At 39.3% G+C, this 20,898-nt stretch overlaps 1 protein-coding gene across 6 annotated transcripts in view; it reads right to left on the reverse strand.

Moving 5' to 3' along the window:
• The window catches only part of exoc6b (exocyst complex component 6B), a 608,337-nt gene that overhangs the window by 23,203 nt on the left and 564,236 nt on the right, over positions 1–20,898 (reverse strand). For 3 of the 6 annotated variants that reach the window (XR_005633442.1, XM_039751927.1, XM_039751929.1), the window contains one exon: positions 19,047–19,159. Coding sequence is in view for 4 of the 6 variants with exons in the window: in XM_039751927.1 (XP_039607861.1) it covers positions 19,047–19,159 (113 nt within the window). In the remaining 2 variants the exon portion in view is untranslated. Of the gene's footprint in view, positions 1–9,079; positions 9,097–19,046; positions 19,160–20,898 lie in introns of those variants that run through there. The other 3 variants (XM_039751926.1, XM_039751928.1, XR_005633443.1) reach the window with 2 other exon arrangements.

Below are 20,898 nucleotides of genomic sequence, written 5' to 3' on the forward strand. Positions count from 1 at the left end.
GACTAGTCTAACATGAATACAAAATTACATGAAATTGAAGTATAATGATTCGAACTAAACATTTACCTGTGATTCCTGTTAGCTGTACCCTTCAGCCAAATCATCATCCAGTTAATACACAATGTCACAGTATACTTTGAATTAAATAAGACTACAGCAATGCAGTCAAAGCCTACTCCAAACCTGTAGCTAAACTAATTTTAATGCATCTGTGCCTCCAAAGTTGTGCCAATCCAAGTATTATTATTACTTTTATTTTAAATAATTTTTACCGTAGCCTCTAATGTTTATGATGAGTTAGAACCCACGCTCCAACTGCTGCTCTTATTTAGTTTTTGTGTACTTTTTAAATTCTATTGTAACAACTGTGAATATTTTCAAGAAATATTTTTCAAAACTACTGATCATCCTTTGAAGCAATTTAAGCCCAGCACAAGGCAAAAAAAAAAAAAAAAAGCTAAAGTCAATAACCTTTTAATTAAACACATAGGCAGGTCTTTGTGGTAGTGGAAGGAAAACCTATTTTGGAAGCAGAGTACATGCAAGCTTCACACAGACAATGACTGTGCTTGAGATTCAAATGCAGCACTGCTAACCAGTGTCCTTTTCCATTTCCATTATGTCTGCTGTGTAGACGATTTGTAAGTATGTACAAGAACAAATAGTAATGCATTGATTAACCTCTGCAGGACTTTGGTGTAATGTGTTTTATTAGTCAATACCACAATAAAGACAATAATGTTTTAAAAACCAAAAAAGGAATGTTTCCAAAACAACTACTTGTAATAAGATTTGGTTGCTTAGGTGCACTATTTTATATTAATTATTACTGTCAAGTAGATTTAATCAGTGAATTTCCTTATCATTAATGGCAAACTATTTAATAAAAAAGCTAAAACATTATACAGTATAATTTTAATGCATAAAATATTTATTAAAAGGATGAAATTCAGTTGTGTACATTTTCACAGAATATCTACAGTGTTGATGCTTTATGTTTTTATCTTCTAATGTGCCCTTCAAATTGCTTGAAATGCACCATTAAATAAAATATACTATATTATTATTACTTGCATTTTCTACAAAAGAAATTTACTTTTCTCCTTGAGGATGCAAGCCTAAGATGCACAAATCATGTTCACATGCTACAGTACAGTAATTGCTTAAAATCAACAACATAAAAAATGGTTTTCAGCTTAAATTGCATAATTTAATAAAAGATTGTTGCTGAGCCTTGAATAAGGTTTGAACAAAGCCATTTACACCTTTCACTGCTCCACCTGGTATATTTTCAATCTAGTGCAATTACATTAATGAAAATTTCTGAAACAGTACATATGCCTGCAATATGGCATAGGCAGGGTACCACAGGACAACACAGTATTTCCACACTCTTTCTGCATGGATGCATCTGTATGAAATAATTATTAACATGCACACCTGAGAAATAAAAAACAATCAAAGCTAAATAAACAAAAAACTAATGGCAACCCAAATTTGAAACAACAATATATTAAACTTTTCATAAGAAAATATTTATATGAATATATACAAGCAAGTATAAAAGAAATCAAAATTTTCTCAAATGAAATCATAAGAAATGAAATAAAGCTCCGGTCATATTTAAACAAGCAAACTTGAAAGATTAATCAAAAATAAAGACAAGTTAATCAGAACAACGTATTACAAAGGAAATGTGCTGTGGCCTACACCCAGTCTTAAACATGGGTACACTGTTTGAATTTGCACTCATAGTCCTAAGTCTGCTGTGGCACCAGCTTGCCAGATTACATAATGCTAGTAAAATGTAAACCTTACCTTTAAGAATTACATAATTTACATATTATTAGCTATAACTTCTGTGGAATAGGAAAGAATACAGAGGCTAAGTTAATTTAATTTCCTCTCTTTCTGTTATATAGAGGAGTGCTCCTTTCCTTATAAACATATTTGCAGAAAGCTTATAATCAAATCCAACTTCTGAGGTGCTGCATTTAGCATCAAAAAGCTTAATTATCTGTATGAAATATATAAATCACCTAGAACCTGCCTTTATTGTGAGGAGATAAATTTTCATTCTTACTGTTGATAAAAACATGAAACAGACTGAAAAGTAAAAATAATGCTTAAACATAAATTAGATACATAGATATATAATTATACATAATGAAGATAGGTTATATGCAACAGCCCAAATGATGATGCCCCTTGCCCCACTTTCATCATGCTGATTCATCATTTGATTACATTTACCTTTAGCACGATTAAAGTGTGGTCTTGAATTAAAATTCAAACAAAATGGAGCAGTCTCAAAGCAAAATGCAACACGTCTGCTTTGCTTTTAGTTATGACATGCATTCCATGGACATGAATTAAAATGCAGTAATACAATACATTTTTGTATTGCATTTTAATCTGATATAAAAACTGAGTGCCACTGTCAAAAGCAACGTTTTTTTGGTTGGTATGCTTTAAATTGTTACATGACAAAACTGCCAAAATGAAACGTCCAACTTCCATATGTATTGCCTTTCAAAGTAGTTAACATTTTTTATTAGATTTAATTTTGCCATGAATAATCTATACACACAACCATATCACCAATACCCATTTTACATTTTTTATTTTTAAGAAGATTTCTGACAAGGAGAAACTTTAAGTCATTCTTATAATTTTTTTGTCCCCAAAATGGGGAGAACCCCAAAAAGCTTGATGTTCTGCATATCTAGAAATCAAATGAGTAAAAAGGTATATCATATGTGGGGGTTAACTTTTATATCTTTACAAAAAACAGTTGAAAAGATTCGAAAATGCTCATAAGTAAGCCTTATGAACATTATAAGTAAGTAAATTCACGGGTATTTAAATACTTAACTATTGAAAGTGAAGTGAAAGAGAACTATCTTTCCTTCCATAATGTGCAAGTGGTAAGAAAATACCCATTGTGACGAAAGTCTTACCATTTAGTCCTATAGGCGCAGTACAATTCCCACTGTACAATTCTTACGTAATTCTCTGCCACTTCCGACTTCCTCATACAATACCACAGCACCTCTCGAGGCATTCCGTCATATGCTTTCTCCAGGTTCAAAAAGATGCAATACAAAGCATCTTCACATCATCCAACCTTGTCTCTGTCTCATTCTCTTCATTCATCAACCTCTCAAAGTACTCTTTTCATCTGCTCAACACTCTCTCCTAGCTTGTGAGTATGTTTCCATCTTTATCCCTTATCACCCTAACCTGCTGCAAATCTTTCCCAGCTCGGTCCCTCTGTGTAGCCAATCAGTACAGGTCCTTTTCTCCCTCCTTAGTGTCCAACCTCTCATACAACTCATCATAAACTTTTTCTTTAGCCTTCGCCACCTCTCTCTTCACCTTGCGCCTTATCTCCTTGTACTCTTGTCTACTTTCGGCATCTCTCTGACTATCCCACTTATTCTTCGCCATCCTCTTCCTCTGTATACTCTCCTGTACTTCCCCATTCTACCACCAGGTTTCCTTTTCCTTCTTTATCTGTCTAGATGTCATGCCAAGCACCCTTCTTGCTGTCACCCTTACTACATCTGCTATAGTTTCCCAGCTGTCTGGGAACTCTTCACTGCCACCCAGTGCCTGTCTCACCTCCTCCCTAAACTCAACCTTGCAGTCTTCCTTTTTCAACTTCCACCATTTGATCCTTGGCTTTGGCCTCATTCTCTTCCTCTTCTTGATCTCCAACGTCATCCTACAGACCACCATCCTATGCTGCTTAACTACAGTTTCCCCTTCCACCACTTTGCAGTCTTCAATCTCCCTCAGATTAACTCTTCTGCATAGGATGTAATCTACCTGTGTGCATCTTCGGCAGCCTCGCCTCTGTCAGTGCGCCCCAGGGCAGCTGTGGCTACAAAGTAGCTTATCATCACCAGCGTGTGAATGTATGGGTGAATGACTGTTGTGTTGTGAAGCGCCTAGGGGGGTTCTTGAACTTTAGTAGGTGCTATATCAAATACAGGCCATTTACCATTTACTCCACTCTTGTACGTAACCCTCTGTTCCTCTCTCTTCTTAAAATACATATTCACCACAGCCATGTCCATCCTTTTGGCAAAATTCACTATCCTCTGACCTTCTCCATTCCTCTCCTCCTCTGTTCCTTTAACCAACATGTCCAGTGAAATCCGCTCCAATCACCACTTTCTGTCCCTGGCTTTAAATTTTTTAATAGAAATATAAACACGATTCTAAATGTTTTTCATTCAGGTCCCAATACCTATTCTTTAATGTTATCTTCTATTTTTTTTTTTTGCCCTTAAAAATTGTTGACAGCGTTGAAGGCGCGATTCCGAAACATTTCATTGCGTCATTTTTCTTCATTCCGAAATCAACTATTTTCCAGTATTGTTAATTGTTTCCAGGGCAATCTCTGCACTCGGCACAACTACCCACATGGTCTCTCTGAAAATTTTGCAAAAGACTCTCTCTTTCTTTTTGGTCTAACAAGAAAAAAACTCTGCAAAAGTGTAGGCGCAGCATTGAGCATTTTTTGCATTACATTATTATCTTTGGTGGCCATTTTTGGTCAAAAAAAACATTCATTATACTGAATTTTATATCTCTCTATTATATAAAAAAATCTTGGGACGAGACAAGACTTTTATAGAGAAATGAGGTGAGACATTTTCAGAGACAGAATTTCACACCCTGCGAGATGAAAGTTTGTGCCAAGAGATGAATTAAAAACCTAACAGGGGGCAGAAATAAAAGACAAACAGTAGAAGAAGAAAAGACAAAGAGTAGAAGACAAAGTAGAACGTCGTAAAGAGGTTCAAAAACATTGGCGCAATACACATGCAGAGCAGGTTAGAGATTATGAAAGTACTGAAATTCGAAAGTCTCAGAAAACTGATAGTAAAGATTGCATTAGCATTAACAAATGGAAATTATTACTCGGTGAAATAATGGAACAGCGAAAAGAGATTGAATACGTGGACATAGGTGATATGACAGAGCTACTACAAGTTTAATTTCAAAGAAACCACAATTCGGTCAGGTTTATATTTATGATCACGGAGAAGCAATATTACATAGAATAAATAAAAGAGTTAAAAGACCAAACATATTAGAAATTCTACAGCCAATAATGGATAAAAATCCATATATCCAAAAGTATTGCACTTTACATGAAATTTATCTGAAAAATACGGACAAAGAAGTTTTCTTTGATTTCTATTTGAATCCGAAAGATCAAGTTTGCATATATAATAAACCAACATGTGACGAATTGACAGCGATAATAGTTTTGAAAGATGGAGATATCAAAGACAGAGTTGATATTTGTGTTTATCAAAATGAACAGCACGATTCGTCGCACACGGCAGATCCGGGAAATGACTAGCACGTAGGGACTGCAAGGGAGTTGAGCAGAGCCCCCTAGTTTAGTTAAAAAATCCAATAAACATGAAATTATGTGAATTTTTGTCTGGGCCAACAAAAAGTATTCATTATTTTGAAAATTTTGTTACTTTGGTAAAACGGGATTTGACCTGTATTTATACCCAAAATTCTCATTATTCTTACTAACTGTGTGAGTTAAAAAAAAAAAAAAAGTTTCCTGTAAAACTGTGTTTTGTAGTAACTATGAACAAAAGCAAAGTCACTTGGAAAAGCAAGAATTGATTTACAGCAGGAATGTTTTAATCCTGACCATTTGTACAGTATATAGCATGTTCAAGAGTAACGAGCTCTAGTGACCTAATAATATTACACCCTGGTATAAAAAAAATAAAGAGAGAAGTACTCAGTTACCTAAATACTATTACTGACTAAAGCTGAGGCCCACTAACTTAGGAAATTTAACAGTTTAAAATTTAACTAGTGAACCAATAAAATGACACACAACTGACCAAAGTCAAAAGACTACAGGTGCTACCCTCACAGTAGAAAAAACACATTGCAAATTGCATTCTATAAAATTAAAAAAGGCTGCTTCATAGTGGGCAACGTCAACAGGTATTTCTCTGTCCCTGGTCCTGAAAAATGCCTAATCATAAAATCTACTGAAAAGGGCTGGGCTATACTTGAATTTTATTATTGTCATGCTGTCACCAAGCACTTATACATGCTAAAAAAGTAACTTGTGTACTGATGGCTGTAATATAAATACAAATATTACACAGGGCATAAATAAGATCATTGTATTTTATGTCATTTTTATTATATTTTGCTGTATGCTTTAATAAATAAGAGAAAAGTGCTTACCATTAATCTGCTCTCATAGGTTTAGGGGATGGGGATATGGATTTGGTGTAAGCCTAAAGGTCTCATTGAAGATGGGGTCAGGGTTAGAGACATAGGCTACAGAGCTACAGGATTAGAGGGAATTCAGCCCTACAACAGGTGCTAGGCCCAAACATTTGAATTTGTGTAGTGAACAATAACTGGTCCTTAAGGTCACTACTTCCTCCAAATCTCTCATTCATATGCCTTAGAAATAAAACCATAAAATATGTCCCTCAACCCCTGGAGAGAAAGCCTACTTCTGTGTCAGAAAATTAAGGTTGGGGGTGAAAAGGATTACAGGGGGTCTTTGGGTTACAACGTCTCGACATACAACGTTTCGAGTTTACAACACTCACTCCTATAAAAACTTTAAAAAATTGAGACGCGAGAAGGAATAAAGGTAAGGATTTTTTTACACTCATTTTTTCTGTTCCTACGGTACAGTGTACAGTACAGTATATTTATGTCCTTTTCCTTTTTCTGTGGCTTAGTTTTGGAATTGGCTTTGTTTTTATGCTCTAGATTATGATTTTGCAAATGTGTTAGGATAGGTATGTGACTTAGGATAGGGTGTGTTTCAACTTACACCATAATTCGGGTTACATAACTTTTGTAGGAACGGAACTATGTCGTAACCCGAGGACCCCCAGTGACTAGAACTACATTGAAAAGGAGATTCAGATGCTCATATTTTATTTTTTTAATTAGGCTAATTTATCAGAGCTTGTTGTGTGACCTGTGTCTCACCCATATTACAAATTAAAGAAATTCCAAATTTTACATACCACAATTAGCCTATTCTATAGGTCCATTACTGAATTTCTCTATTAATATTTGGCATGGCAATATATCTGCCAAGGGTGAGAACAGTAAGAGACAGTGGTGTGTACCACTTCTAAAATCACTGTCTGTTAACTTGCTCACTTTTGCAGCTTACCCAAATAGCCTCTGTTCTCTCTCCTTCTATCTGATAACAAGGCAAGGGACTGCTAGAGATTGTACAAGTACTTCATTTAATGTACAAGCAAAACAAAACTGCAAAGAACTGGCTGTGTAGTCTCTAACCCTAATTTAATGCTATATGCAGGACTGAATTTGGAGTCGGGTCATATGTTCAGTTATTTCAGTCTCCAGTTTGCATTCATAACATGCCTATAAAGTATAATGGACATTTTCTAATGGTATGGCCAACAGTCTAAATCACTAGGTAATAACCCATAAGGTCACCGGTCTCTATCACTTGTTCACTATGTGACACGAAATAACTCATTTTAACTGTACAGTGCTCTAACTGAAGAAATAACAAGAACACATGAACAGTTGGAAAAAAAAAAATCATTGATTTCACAAATTTTTTACAAATAACTTTTTGCAAATTAACATCCCACTTTTATACAAATTCTAATAATAACGTAGTATTTCATATAATAGCGTGCTATAAGAGTGTGCTATAAATCAGGTAAACTAGCATTTTTTAGCACACATTAATGTTAAAAAAATGTTAATGATTGGGCAAAACAAGTGACTTTGAATGTGGCCGGATAGTTGCTTCTAATATCTCCTAAACAACTGTCTTAATGGGCTTTTCAAGCTATTTTGCATGAAGGATATTCTTGATATACTAAATTATTGTATATTATGGTATTTTTGAATGTCAGATTTGTTTAATATTTGAAACCCTACAGGTGAGAATATCAAAATGTGTTGTAATTTTTAACAATGTCCACTTATTTAATAAATTGAAAAATATACTTTAAACTTTTAATTGAAAACTACACATGCTTTATTATTCATTAGGACCATTCAAAGCATGCCAGTCAGATGACTGAAAACGTAACCTGACAGCAAGAGATTAATTAACTGGTTGCAAATGCAACAAAATCATCATAATGTTAATCAGATCGCACATTCATACTGCTGTCACCTCACAAAAAGTAATACAGGGGTATTTATTTTGTTTTTTCCTTTGTGGCAGGCGGCTTGCATCTATGAATAGCTGGGACGCCCCGTAATATATATATATATATATATATATATATATATATATATATATATATATAAATATAATATATTCAGGAGGAGAAGCCCTGAACACTGCAATACCACCCCCTGGATTCTAGATGGCTGCAATCCCATGGGTGGAGCAGTGCCTCGGTTTCCCACAGGGCTCCATGGGAATTGGATTTGGGGGCAGCCCTGTTGGGTTCTGCAGGCACCGTGCTGTGTTTGGGATTCTGGAGCCCATGTGGGCAGCATATGCATCACACCCAGAAGTGCAGCTGGAACTCGGTGATCAAATACTTGGAGCACTTCTAGGTGAACTATAAAAGGAACCAGCGACCACCACTCGGCGGCCAGAATTGGAAGGAAGAGATTGCCTGGGAGGAGTGGTGGTGCCAGAGGAAGGATTGTGTTGTGTGTATTAAGTGCTTTTGGGACTGCGTTGTGGCTGGGGTGTCCACGGGGAAGACGTGCCCTCCAGCTGAAGAAAAATAAAAGTGTGCTTGGATTTTACACATGCCTCTGTATAAGTCAGTGCCGGGTTGGGCGCTATACAGCATCCTTTTCACACCTTCCATGTTTAAAAAGTATTTTACTGTTGTGGATATAAAAAAGTAAACAAGCATTTCCAAACTGCAGCACACTGAATGGGAAAGATAGAGAAAGCCAGCAAAGATTCCAAAATGCAAGGCATAAGTAGATCAGGAAAAGGCAGCTGCATGCAAACAGAACAAATCTAAGGGAATGTTGTTAGTAAGGAGGCAGTAGCATAAGAAATAATTCACATAAACAAGACTGCCTTCAATGTGGGATACTTACGCCTTGGAAATCCTGGTAGGGATAGCAGAATGCGAAAGACATAAAAGAGAAAAGCTGGTGAGAAAACAGGGAACTTTATCTTCAGGGTGACCTGATGTCTTGGATTTTGCAATCATGCATCTCTTGTATTTTGTTTACAATTAAACTTAATTTTCCTGATCCTCTACTTGCACGTAATTAATTAGTTATGCTCTGTAAATGATAGCTGCATGTTAATATTAATACAGTGACAACTGCATATTCAATCAAATCCAACTTTCTTACATAGAAGGACACATCTCACTGACACGCTCAGAACAATCTACCCATACAAATAATAATTAAGATAACAGACAAAAATGATATTTTATAAAAATGCGATGAAACATAAAAGCACAATGAAAACAAATAAGAATATTTTTTGCACATAACCTAAAATAATATATTTTAAAAATCCACATCACTGACCTCTACTCATAGTCAGAAAGAGCCTCTTCTGGACATTCTCCATCGCTAACATGCATGGGCACACACCTTTTGAAGCATTATGCTGGTTGATGATTTTCACTTTTAGTACAGTAATAATGTCTCTTGGTTTTGGTCAGTGACTGACAAATGTACTTGTTCACTTTTAAGAGCACACACATTGTGGGTTGTTAAGAGAACTCACTACATTCCACACAATTGATAATGTAAATAAACTGAATAATGCTGCAGAATTTTGATGACATTGCAAAAAGAATATTTTTGTGTAATAAACTGTATGTAATGAAACAGATATTTTAAAGAGGTTTTGGATTTAAGGTACATACATTTTAATCTTCACAATCAAACAAAATAATGTTACTTTTCTCTGCTATCCAGACCTTTAAAACTAAAAAGGAATCCAGAAAACATGTTATAATCTGTTAAGTTATTTCTCATAATAAGATGGGCACTTCTTATTCAAAAGGCTAAAATTGCAATTCAGGACTTAATATGTAAATGTGTGATTTGCCCACATTATAGTGCGAGACAAAAAATATCTATACTAATAAAAGGCAAAGCCCTCACTGACTGACTGACTCACTCACTCACTCACTCACTGACTCATCACTAATTCTCCAAGTTCCCGTGTGGGTAGAAGGCTGAAATTTGGCAGGCTCATTCCTTACAGCTTCCTTACAAAAGTTGGACAGGTTTCATTTAGAAATTCTACGCGTAATGGTCATAACTGGAAGCTATTTTTCTCCATTTACTGTAATGGAGTTGAGCTCGAAAGCCATGGGGGGCGGAGTTTTGTGTGACATCATCACGCCTCCCACGTAATCACGTGAACTGACTGTCAACGCAGTGCGTAGAAAACCAGGAAGAGCTCCAAAAAGCACTGAAGAAAACATTCATTATATAATTGAGAAGGCAACAAAACAATAAGAAGCGAGCGAGTGACATATACAACCATATTCATGAGTGCTGCTACTTCGGAAACAAAGCAAGGTGTAAACCTAAACTTTAAATTAAGTTCATAGACTGTCATGCCCACGGGTAATGCGGGATACAAGTTTAACGAGAGGACGCAGGATATAAACGAGAGTTTTGATCACTTTGTAACTAAGTTAAAATTGCACGTGAAGGGCTGTGCTTATGCAAATTCCGAGAGACTGTGTTGGTAGGGGATTGACAGTTAAGACGGGTGGGGGAGTCACATCATTATCTCCCCTCCCATTCACCTCATTTCGATCTGAGCTGAGCTCCGCAGCTAACGCACGCAGTGTTATGGAAGCGACTTTGTGACGCTGCAACCCAAATACTCACAGAAAAATCCACAAGTTAATACACACGCTGTCTCTATAGAGTTTCTCCACACTGAATCCTCCAGACACTACTTACAAAAGGTCACATTGACAATCGTGTTACGTTATTTTTAAAATCTGTCCTTTTCTTAGCACAAGCACAGCTGAGAAGCTTCGATGCATGTGCTCCATAACGCGTTAAAAAATAATGCATTTAATCACACTTTGCATTACAAGCAAAGGGAGCTTTGTCAATGCATGATTTCCTGGTACTGTACACGATTACATTGATCAGCATCCCGATTCATTTTATCCTCGCACCACCTTAGTTTGAGAAGAAGTCTGAAAAAATATGAGGTTAACACAGAAAAACAGATCACCAATTGAAGCTTTATGAATAATCGATTTGCCAACAATAATTGTTTTGGTAAAGCCATACTCAGTGTAATCCTCCTTCCATTTTATAATATTTCCGCCACTAGCCATGATTAAATGAATGGTAAAAAAGTAAGAGTGAAGCGAGGGTGACTTATTCAGGCAGGTAGGCGACGGCTCAATAGCTCGAATTTGGATATAAGTAGGTTTTATTTAGTCGCCATTTGTTAGGAATGGAAGTTGAATTTAGTCTTTAAATTTCTATGATAAAGAAAAAGTTATGCAATGATGACTAAATTTAACTATATAAAGTCAAAAGTTTTATATATAAAGTCATTCCCGAATATATAAAGTCAAACCTTGATTATATAAAGTCACTGCTGGAATGTATAAAGTCAAAACTTGAATATATAAAGTCATTCCCAAATATATAAAGTCAAAACCTGAGTGTATACTGTATAAAGACGGCGTTGGAATATTTCTAAATATATTAAGTAAGCGCTGGAATATATAAAGTCAAAACTTAAATATATAGTGTCAGTGTCGGAATATATGAAGTCAGCGCTTTATATATTCTGACGCTGACTTTATACATTCAAGTTTTGACTTTATATATTCCAGCGCTGACTTTATATATTCATAAAAAAGTTTTGACTTTATGTATACCGACACTGACTTTATATATTCAAGTTTTGACTTTATATATTCTGACGCCGACTTTATATATTCAGAAAATCAATGTATTTGCCTGTTTAGCACCCCATAGTATATGTGTGTATGTGTATATATGTACACATGTATGTATAGTATATATATATTGTAATGGATGGCCGGCCATTTATCCCGGCCAATACCCCTAAGCCGCCAGGTGGAGCCCTCCTTGCAGCGTGGAGGTCCCCAGAAGACCAGCAGGGCATCATGGACATTGGATGCTGTGGGGGCCACAGGAGGGAGCTGCAGGGAGGACCGAGGGCTTCTTCGTGCCCTGTGACCCGGAGGTTCATCACAGGAAGAGCGACGGACGTCCGGGTTGAAGAAAGGGACTATTTACCCTGACCCGGAAGGAAAAAGGACTTGTGGACTATTGGGCAGAAACACTTCCGGGTCAGAAGATATAAAAGGACTGTGGAAGCTCCCAGACGGCGAGCTGAGCTGGGTGGAAGGGTGGCAATGCGTCTGGGAACTGGAGGATTGGTTATTTGTGTATTATTGTGGTTTATTAGTGATTTATATGAGTATTGTGGAGGAGAGTGTGCTTTGTACACTGTGGAAGAAAAATAAAGTCGATTTGAGGACTTTTACCTGGTGTCTGGAGTCGTGGACAGGGGTTCAAGGGAGCGAGGGCGCCCCCTATCGTTCACAATATATATATATATATATATATATATATATATATATATATATATGCCAGCAACACTCATGACAATGACAAAACAATTACATTGTCAATCATGTTACGTTATTATTAAAATGTTTCCTTTTCTTTTTACTTCTCCGCTGCCAAGCACGGGTATTTTGCTATATACAGTGGTGTGAAAAACTATTTGCCCCCTTCCTGATTTCTTATTCTTTTGCATGTTTGTCACACAAAATGTTTCTGATCATCAAACACATTTAACCATTAGTCAAATATAACACAAGTAAACACAAAATGCAGTTTTTAAATGATGGTTTTATTATTTAGGGAGAAAAAAAATCCAAACCTACATGGCCCTGTGTGAAAAAGTAATTGCCCCTTGTTAAAAAATAACCTAACTGTGGTGTATCACACCTAAGTTCAATTTCCGTAGCCACCCCAGGCCTGATTACTGCCACACCTGTTTCAATCAAGAAATCACTTAAATAGGAGCTGCCTGACACAGAGAAGTAGACCAAAAGCACCTCAAAAGCTAGACATCATGCCAAGATCCAAAGAAATTCAGGAACAAATGAGAACAGAAGTAACTGAGATCTATCAGTCTGGTAAAGGTTATAAAGCCATTTCTAAAGCTTTGGGACTCCAGCGAACCACAGTGAGAGCCATTATCCACAAATGGCAAAAACATGGAACAGTGGTGAAGCTTCCCAGGAGTGGCCGGCCGGCCGAGCAAAATTATCCCAAGAGCGCAGAGACGACTCAACAGAGAGGTCACAAAAGACCCCAGGACAACGTCTAAAGAACTGCAGGCCTCACTTGCCTCAATTAAGGTCAGTGTTCACGACTCCACCATAAGAAAGAGACTGGGCAAAACGGCCTGCATGGCAGATTTCAAGACGCAAACCACTGTTAAGCAAAAGAACATTAGGGCTCGTCTCAATTTTGCTAAGAAACATCTCAATGATTGCCAAGACTTTTGGGAAAATACCTTGTGGACTGATGAGACAAAAGTTGAACTTTTGGAAGGCAAATGTCCCGTTACATCTGGCGTAAAAGGAACACAGCATTTCAGAAAAAGAACATCATACCAACAGTAAAATATGGTGGTGGTAGTGTGATGGTCTGGGGTTGTTTTGCTGCTTCAGGACCTGGAAGGCTTGCTGTGATAGATGGAACCATGAATTCTACTGTCTACCAAAAATCCTGAAGGAGAATGTCCGCCATCTGTTCGTCAACTCAAGCTGAAGCGATCTTGGGTGCTGCAACAGGACAATGACCCAAAACACACCAGCAAATCCACCTCTGAATGGCTGAAGAAAAACAAAATGAAGACTTTGGAGTGGCCTAGTCAAAGTCCTGACCTGAATCCAATTGAGATGCTATGGCATGACCTTAAAAAGGCGGTTCATGCTAGAAAACCCTCAAATAAAGCTGAATTACAACAATTCTGCAAAGATGAGTGGGCCAAAATTCCTCCAGAGCGCTGTAAAAGACTCATTTCAAGTTATTGCAAACGCTTAATTGCAGTTATTGCTGCTAAGGGTGGCCCAACCAGTTATTAGGTTCAGGGGGCAATTACTTTTTCACACAAGGCCATGTAGGTTTGGATTTTTTCCTCCCTAAATAATAAAACCATCATTTAAAAACTGCATTTTGTGTTTACTTGTGTTATATTTGACTAATGGTTAAATGTGTTTGATGATCAGAAACATTTTGTGTGACAAACATGCAAAAGAATAAGAAATCAGGAAGGGGGAAAATAGTTTTTCACACCACTGTGTATATATATATATATATATATATATATATATATATATTGTCACAGACGGCTGGGGTTCTTACCCGGCCGGGACGCCTAGAAGGTCCGGAAGGTGGCAGTAAAAGTTTCCGGGTCAGGACACAACCGTCCTGGAGCAGGAGAGGACCACGGGAGAGGAGGAGAGACTTTCCAACTCGTTGAGACCCGTGGCCCCCGCCAGGGGGCATCTTAAGCCTCCTAGAACCTGAGAGAACATTACTTCCGCCACACTTGTCAAGATGGCGGAGGAACCTGCCAGGGACGCCTGGAGTGCTTCCGGGGCAAAGGGCAGCACTTCCTGCCGGAAGATCATCATCAGCCACCTGGAGCACATCCGGGCAGGAATAAAAGGCACCGCCTCCCAGCAATCTGGGAGCTAGAGTCGGGAGAGGGAGCAGGACGAAGCTCCCAGGAGGAGATTGGTGGCCAAGGACTGAGAGAAAGAAAGTTCATTTTGGGTGATTATTGCTTTGTGCATTGTGTGGTGTTTGGGACTGTGTTTATTAATGAAAAATAAACGTGTGATTTTTATAAAGATGTGGTCTCCGACTGGTGGTGTCCGGGCAAGTCTCACAATGGCGCCTGAACAGGGACCTTCTGCCTGTTCCAAGGCAGGGGACCCCAAAAATAAAATTTTTGTGAGCTGCCCGGTACCCCAGTCGACCACACACACATCCTGCAGGGAGACGGTCCGCACACGCACCGCGGACGTCCCGCGAATCGCCCAGTGGTCGTCGGAGATTCTCCAGAGGGCTGTCTTCCACCCGAGGGGACTGAGGAATGCCAGCCAAGGCAAAGGAGAAGGGGATTCCCCAGCGTTTGTCGTCACCGGAGGGACTGCAGTAGCAACACCCACTGACGGGTCCGGAGGAGATTGCCTGGAATCGCGTCACTAGTTGGGGTGTGCATATCTGGTCCGCGAAGCCGGGACGGCATCGCTAGAGGAAGGGGAGGATCCGCCACGTCTCCAGCAGCCGAGGCAGAGGGACGGCAGTGAGAGTTGCAGTTCCCTTGGGAGATGCAAGATGGCTGAAGACCGGAAGTTCCGCCCCGTGACAGGCGAGGGATTGGACGGTGTGTGCCGTATTCCCGTCAGTGATTGGTTAAAGACGGGACCGGCGAACATCCATCCTGAGCAAGGGGAGGGTCCAGCGGAACCCGGAAGAAAGCTCCAGTGTGTACAGCCGGTGAGTAGGACCGATTTAAAGGTAAGTCCTCCATTGGCTGATACTGTATTTTTACCTGCAGCTCCAAAGGAATCGGAGAGGATGCTTCGGTTAAGGCAGATGGTGCAGCAGGTGGAACACGACCTCCGTGTCTGTATAGACAAGCTGGAAGGGAAGGTGGTCGCATCACATCAGACCTTACGTCATGAGGAAGAGAGGCGCGACACTGGAATCTTTGGCCGGAGGATCGTGGCGGTAGAGGCAAGTAAAATCGCTACCGTAAAGGAAAAGGGAGGCGTGAGCGAACCTGTCCCAGGATCGCGTGGTTCCGGGGGCTTAGTAGCTGCATCTCCGACAGTGGAAACGAAGCAAGGTGCTGATCGCTTGAAAGAGGTGGAGCGAAGATGCCGGCTGACAAGTGCCGTGGGTCTTAGTGCTCAACCGCCAGAGCCAGCATCAGTCTTGCATCTTTCTACAAGGGCGCAGACGGCAAGGGGTCTTTTCCTTTTCAGTAGGAAGACCCAGGCTGTCAGAATGCCCCAGAGAAGCAGGAAGAATTGAAAGGGGAAAGCCGTTTCTTCCTACAAAGGGAGACATGAGCCCGTGAGCTCACAGAGCGTGATACGTCATCCTCTGCGCGTGCAGAAGGAAGCTCCAAAGTCGGCAAGGGCAAATCCAGTATGTACCCCGATGAAGGGGAGTGGATTACACTGGAGCGGGTGCCGAGGTTTCAGCGACCAGGGTGCTGGTAAAAGGGGGGAGTGTTGGCCCTCTGTCAGAGATAAAAACGCCAGACAGTGGCATAAGGGCAATGACTCCGCCCCTGTATTTATTCTTATTTTTATAGGACCAGGACCTGGGAGACGACAACTTATGCCCACTTTGGCTATAGTGTACACTCGCGGGAATGGCCGCTACGAAGGACTGTTCTTCGCTGGCGGTGGGGCAGTGTCACAGACGGCTGGGGTTCTTACCCGGCCGGGACGCCTAGAAGGTCCGGAAGGTGGCAGTAAAAGTTTCCGGGTCAGGAGGACACAACCGTCCTGGAGCAGGAGAGGACCACGGGAGAGGAGGAGAGACTTTCCAACTCGTTGGGACCCGTGGCCATCGCCAGGGAGCATCTTAAGCCTCCTAGAACCTGAGAGAACATTACTTCCGCCACACTTGTCAAGATGGCGGAGGAACCTGCCAGGGACGCCTGTAGTGCTTCCGGGGCAAAGGGCAGCACTTCTGCCACACCAGGAAGTGCTGCCGGAAGATCGTCATCAGCCACCTGGAGCACATCCGGGCAGGAATAAAAGGCGCCGCCTCCCAGCAATCTGGGAGCTAGAGTCGGGAGAGGGAGCAGGACGAAGCTCCCAGGAGGAGATTGGCGGCCAAGGACTGAGAGAAAGAAAGTTCATTTTGGGTGATTATTGCTTTGTGCATTGTGTGGTGTTTGGGACTGTGTTTATTAATGAAAAATAAACGTGTGATTTTTATAAAGATGTGGTCTCGGGCAAGTCTCAATATATATATATATATATATATATATATATATATATATATATATATATATATATATATATATATATATATATATATATATATATATATATACTTGTATATTGATATGAGAACAACACTCATATCATTGACAAACCAATTACATTAACAATCATGTTACGTTATTTTTAAACATTTTCCTTTTCTTTTTCATAACTTCTTTAACACACTACTTCTCCGTGGCGAAGCGCGGATATTCTGCTAGTGTTTAATAAAAAAAGACCACCAAAGCAGGTGTCTCTTATAAAATTTATATTGCAGGGTTTTTGAAATTAATAACTTCCAACACAAAGTTTCAATGAACAGAACAGCAATCTGTCAAAAGAAGGATAAATGGCATACTAATAAAGAGAAAACTGCAAGTTCCTTTGACTTGTCCCACAGAAAAAGCATGACTAATCAATATGAAATATAACATGTTAAAAACAAACACACTCAAACTATTTTTGATCATATTTTCAAACTTATAAAGTAATGATTTTTTAAAAAACTATATGTTATATTTTTATACCATTAAAAATTTTAAATCATAGATGTCTTTTTATATTCCTCAGGTACTGTTTATAATGAGATTAAAAAAGGAAACAAGTGAATTCAATTTTCTCTATATTAAAAAAATGGTTTTCTTTAAAAGGTTTTAACATACTGTACATTTATTAAAACACTCACTAGCCAAGCTTTAAGTAAGTCTTTGTTTCTTTACAGTTTTGTCAGTTGGGAATAAACTTGCAATACTGCTACAGAGTGATTATTTTTTTCTTTGTTACGGATATTTATGGGAGCAGCAAATTTAAGTGAGTGTGTTTGCCTTTTTCTCAATTTCACACCATTTTGTTATTCACCTCAAATAACCACTGAACCTCCTAATGTGGTTAGCAGAGTATGTTCACTAAGAAATGAATTCTAAGCTAGTATTTGACATCAGCTGAACTATTTTTCATACTTCTCTTAAGTTTTATAATCTGAAGGGCTGCATGCTTCTAGTCAAGCATGCATTATTGCTGTAGTGTACTGTTTGAATTAAAATTTCAAAACTGCTATCATTTCAGCTTGGCAAACCTTTAAAGTAAATGCCTTTAAAAACTGCCAAATTGATGATTCATAACTAGTGAACTAATGTACAGCATACTGCAGAAGGTTTCATGGCTTACAAATCCCCTAATACTTTTGAGTAGATGTTTTATTTATATGAATTCCGCTTCTTATCATTTAGTTATCATATTTTTTTGGATTTGATATACTTTATTAAAACCAGAGGGTTATGCTATTATGTTATTGACTTTCCACCTAACGTTTATTTAAATATGTGATATTGACATTGATTGGAAAACTGATTTGGAAACCTCTTTTCAGAACTGTTATTGCTTGGTATCTTCACCCCTTTATATATTACTGGTGTAGAACTGATATTTTTTGAAAAGTTATCAGGTCTTGTGATCATTTTCGTCATGTTTATGATGTATTTTCTGTGTACTGTGAGACATTTTTGTCCCCTGACTGCAGATATGTGTTCAGATATGTGATTAGTTTCCTTAGCTTGCTTTTAAATTTATATAATACACAAACTGTGCTTGATGACAGCTTTTGATAGTGTTTTGGAACGCCTAAAAAAAAGTTTTCAATGGCAGGATATACATCACTTTTTTTTAATCTCAGAAGATCCTGACTATCCTTCCAGGATTTCCTCACAGAAAAGTTGAATGCAGCATTCCTTTTCTTCTTTTAGGTTCAGATTGTCATGTTGTGCACCACCTATTCTGTCATTTGATCTCTAATAACATATCTGAGACATTTGCTCTGAAACATATTAAAACTGTTTACATATATGCATTATCTACTCTGACTCTAACTGAGCATGACATTTTGGTAGATATTATTAAGTTCATTTTAAATAATTTATATACTGACCTGTTGCGGTTCCAAGCCCTTCACCAAAACAGAAAACATATTGATGTCATTATGATACTTACTTTTCCAGGACCGCTAGTGCAATGTGTGGATTCACCCTGAGGTATCTGCAGTTGGGTCGACCAAAATCAGCCAGGTAGGTAGACCAGTCCCACTGAATGAACAGATCTAGGAGCTAGGAAGAAACCAGAAAATACATTCTTAAAAACTAATGATAGAGCACTAATTTGGCATGTTATAATAAGTCAAATCTAAGCTTCATTCTACAAATATTTTAAATTTAATTTGTTGTAATTCCTGACATTTTCCATTCAGTTTCCATTCTGAAGCATATGTAAATGTATAATTTTCATTTTACTAATAATAGAATTAGTTTATAGATGGTTAAAGTTAAGGGGCGGCACGGTGGCGCAGTGGTAGCGCTACTGCCTCGCAGTTAGGAGACCCGGGTTCGCTTCCCGGGTCCTCCCTGCGTGGAGTTTACATGTTCTCCCCGTGTCTGCGTGGGTTTCCTCCGGGCGCTCCGGTTTCCTCCCACAATCCAAAGACATGCAGGTTAGGTGGGTTGGCGATTCTAAATTGGCCCTAGTGTGTGCTTGGTGTGTGGGTGTGTTTGTGGGTGTGTCCTGCGGTGGGTTGGCACCCTGCCCAGGATTGGTTCCTGCCTTGTGCCCTGTGTTGGCTGGGATTGGCTCCAGCAGACCCCCGTGACCCTGTATTCGGATTCAGCGGGTTAGAAAATGGATGGATGGATGGATGGTTAAAGTTAATGTTTGCAATGTAAGTAAAAAAAAAAAAAACTGGCACATGCACTATGATTAATAAAAAGAAAGAACAACATTGTGAAAATATCTGAATTTGAATCAAGTAAATAAAAGACTCGCTGGGCTTGTGTAGTATGGGTATAAACTGAGGATTGCTGATGTATGAAATACAGGCAGTCCCCGGATTACGTACGAGATAGGGACTGTAAGTTTGTTCTTAAGTTGAATTTGTGTTTAATTCGGAACAGGTACATTATTTTAATAAATTCTATTTTTAACCAACTGTAACCAAGTGCTCTACCAATGAATGATGGAGTTTCACCTCTCTCTGACCTTTTTATTTCTACTTTATTTTCCATGGTGATGGATTTTCTCTTCTTTACTGTATCACCAGCACTTGCATCAGATTTGTGTTTCAGAGACATTGTTGAAGGATGAAGACAAAAGGTTAAGATGAGCTCTTCTGCACAGCACTGTACATGCTATTACAGCAGGAAGGGACCCCTCGTCAGCACGTCTGATGTACTGAACGAGAGGCAACTTCATGCTATGTATGTAACAGTATAAGCAGGCTTGCAAATGATGGCAGCGAGGGGTGGTTCACACTACAATGCTGCCCCGCCACCCTATTCACCCTCAATGGCCTCCAGTTTAGCCACAACTGGGTCACCGCTTGCAGCATCACCAGGCACCCACTGAGAACAAACAGTGGCAGCCGTTCGAGGGACACTGCAAGGCTGTGTGGTGCGCAGGTAGTAAAACACCCCGCTCTGCCTCATCCAGCCCCCGTCCAGTCAGGAGCAGCAGCTTCGGCGGTGTGGTGGCCGTGCAGAGAACCAACCCCCTCCGCCCCATCAAGCCTCCGTTCTGCAAATGAGCGCTTGTCACGCACCCAGCCGTTCACTGAGAATGAATCAACGGGAGCTGCCTGAGGGACACTACACTGCGAGAGCAGCAAAACTGCCCCCCTCCAGCCACCGCTTGCAGCGTCCCCAGGCCGGAGATGACGGAGCGGCAGTTACTGAGAAGCCTGCTTCGCGTCCCCCAGACAGATGAAGGAGCAGCTGCGGCCTTGTTTGTAAGTCGTATGTCAGATATCTGTAACTCGGGGACTACCTGTATAGTGAAAAGGAAAATCACACTCTCACAC

Source organism: Polypterus senegalus, chromosome 4 (assembly GCF_016835505.1).
Source record: "Polypterus senegalus isolate Bchr_013 chromosome 4, ASM1683550v1, whole genome shotgun sequence".
In the NCBI taxonomy this organism is placed as follows: Eukaryota; Metazoa; Chordata; class Cladistia; order Polypteriformes; family Polypteridae; genus Polypterus; species Polypterus senegalus.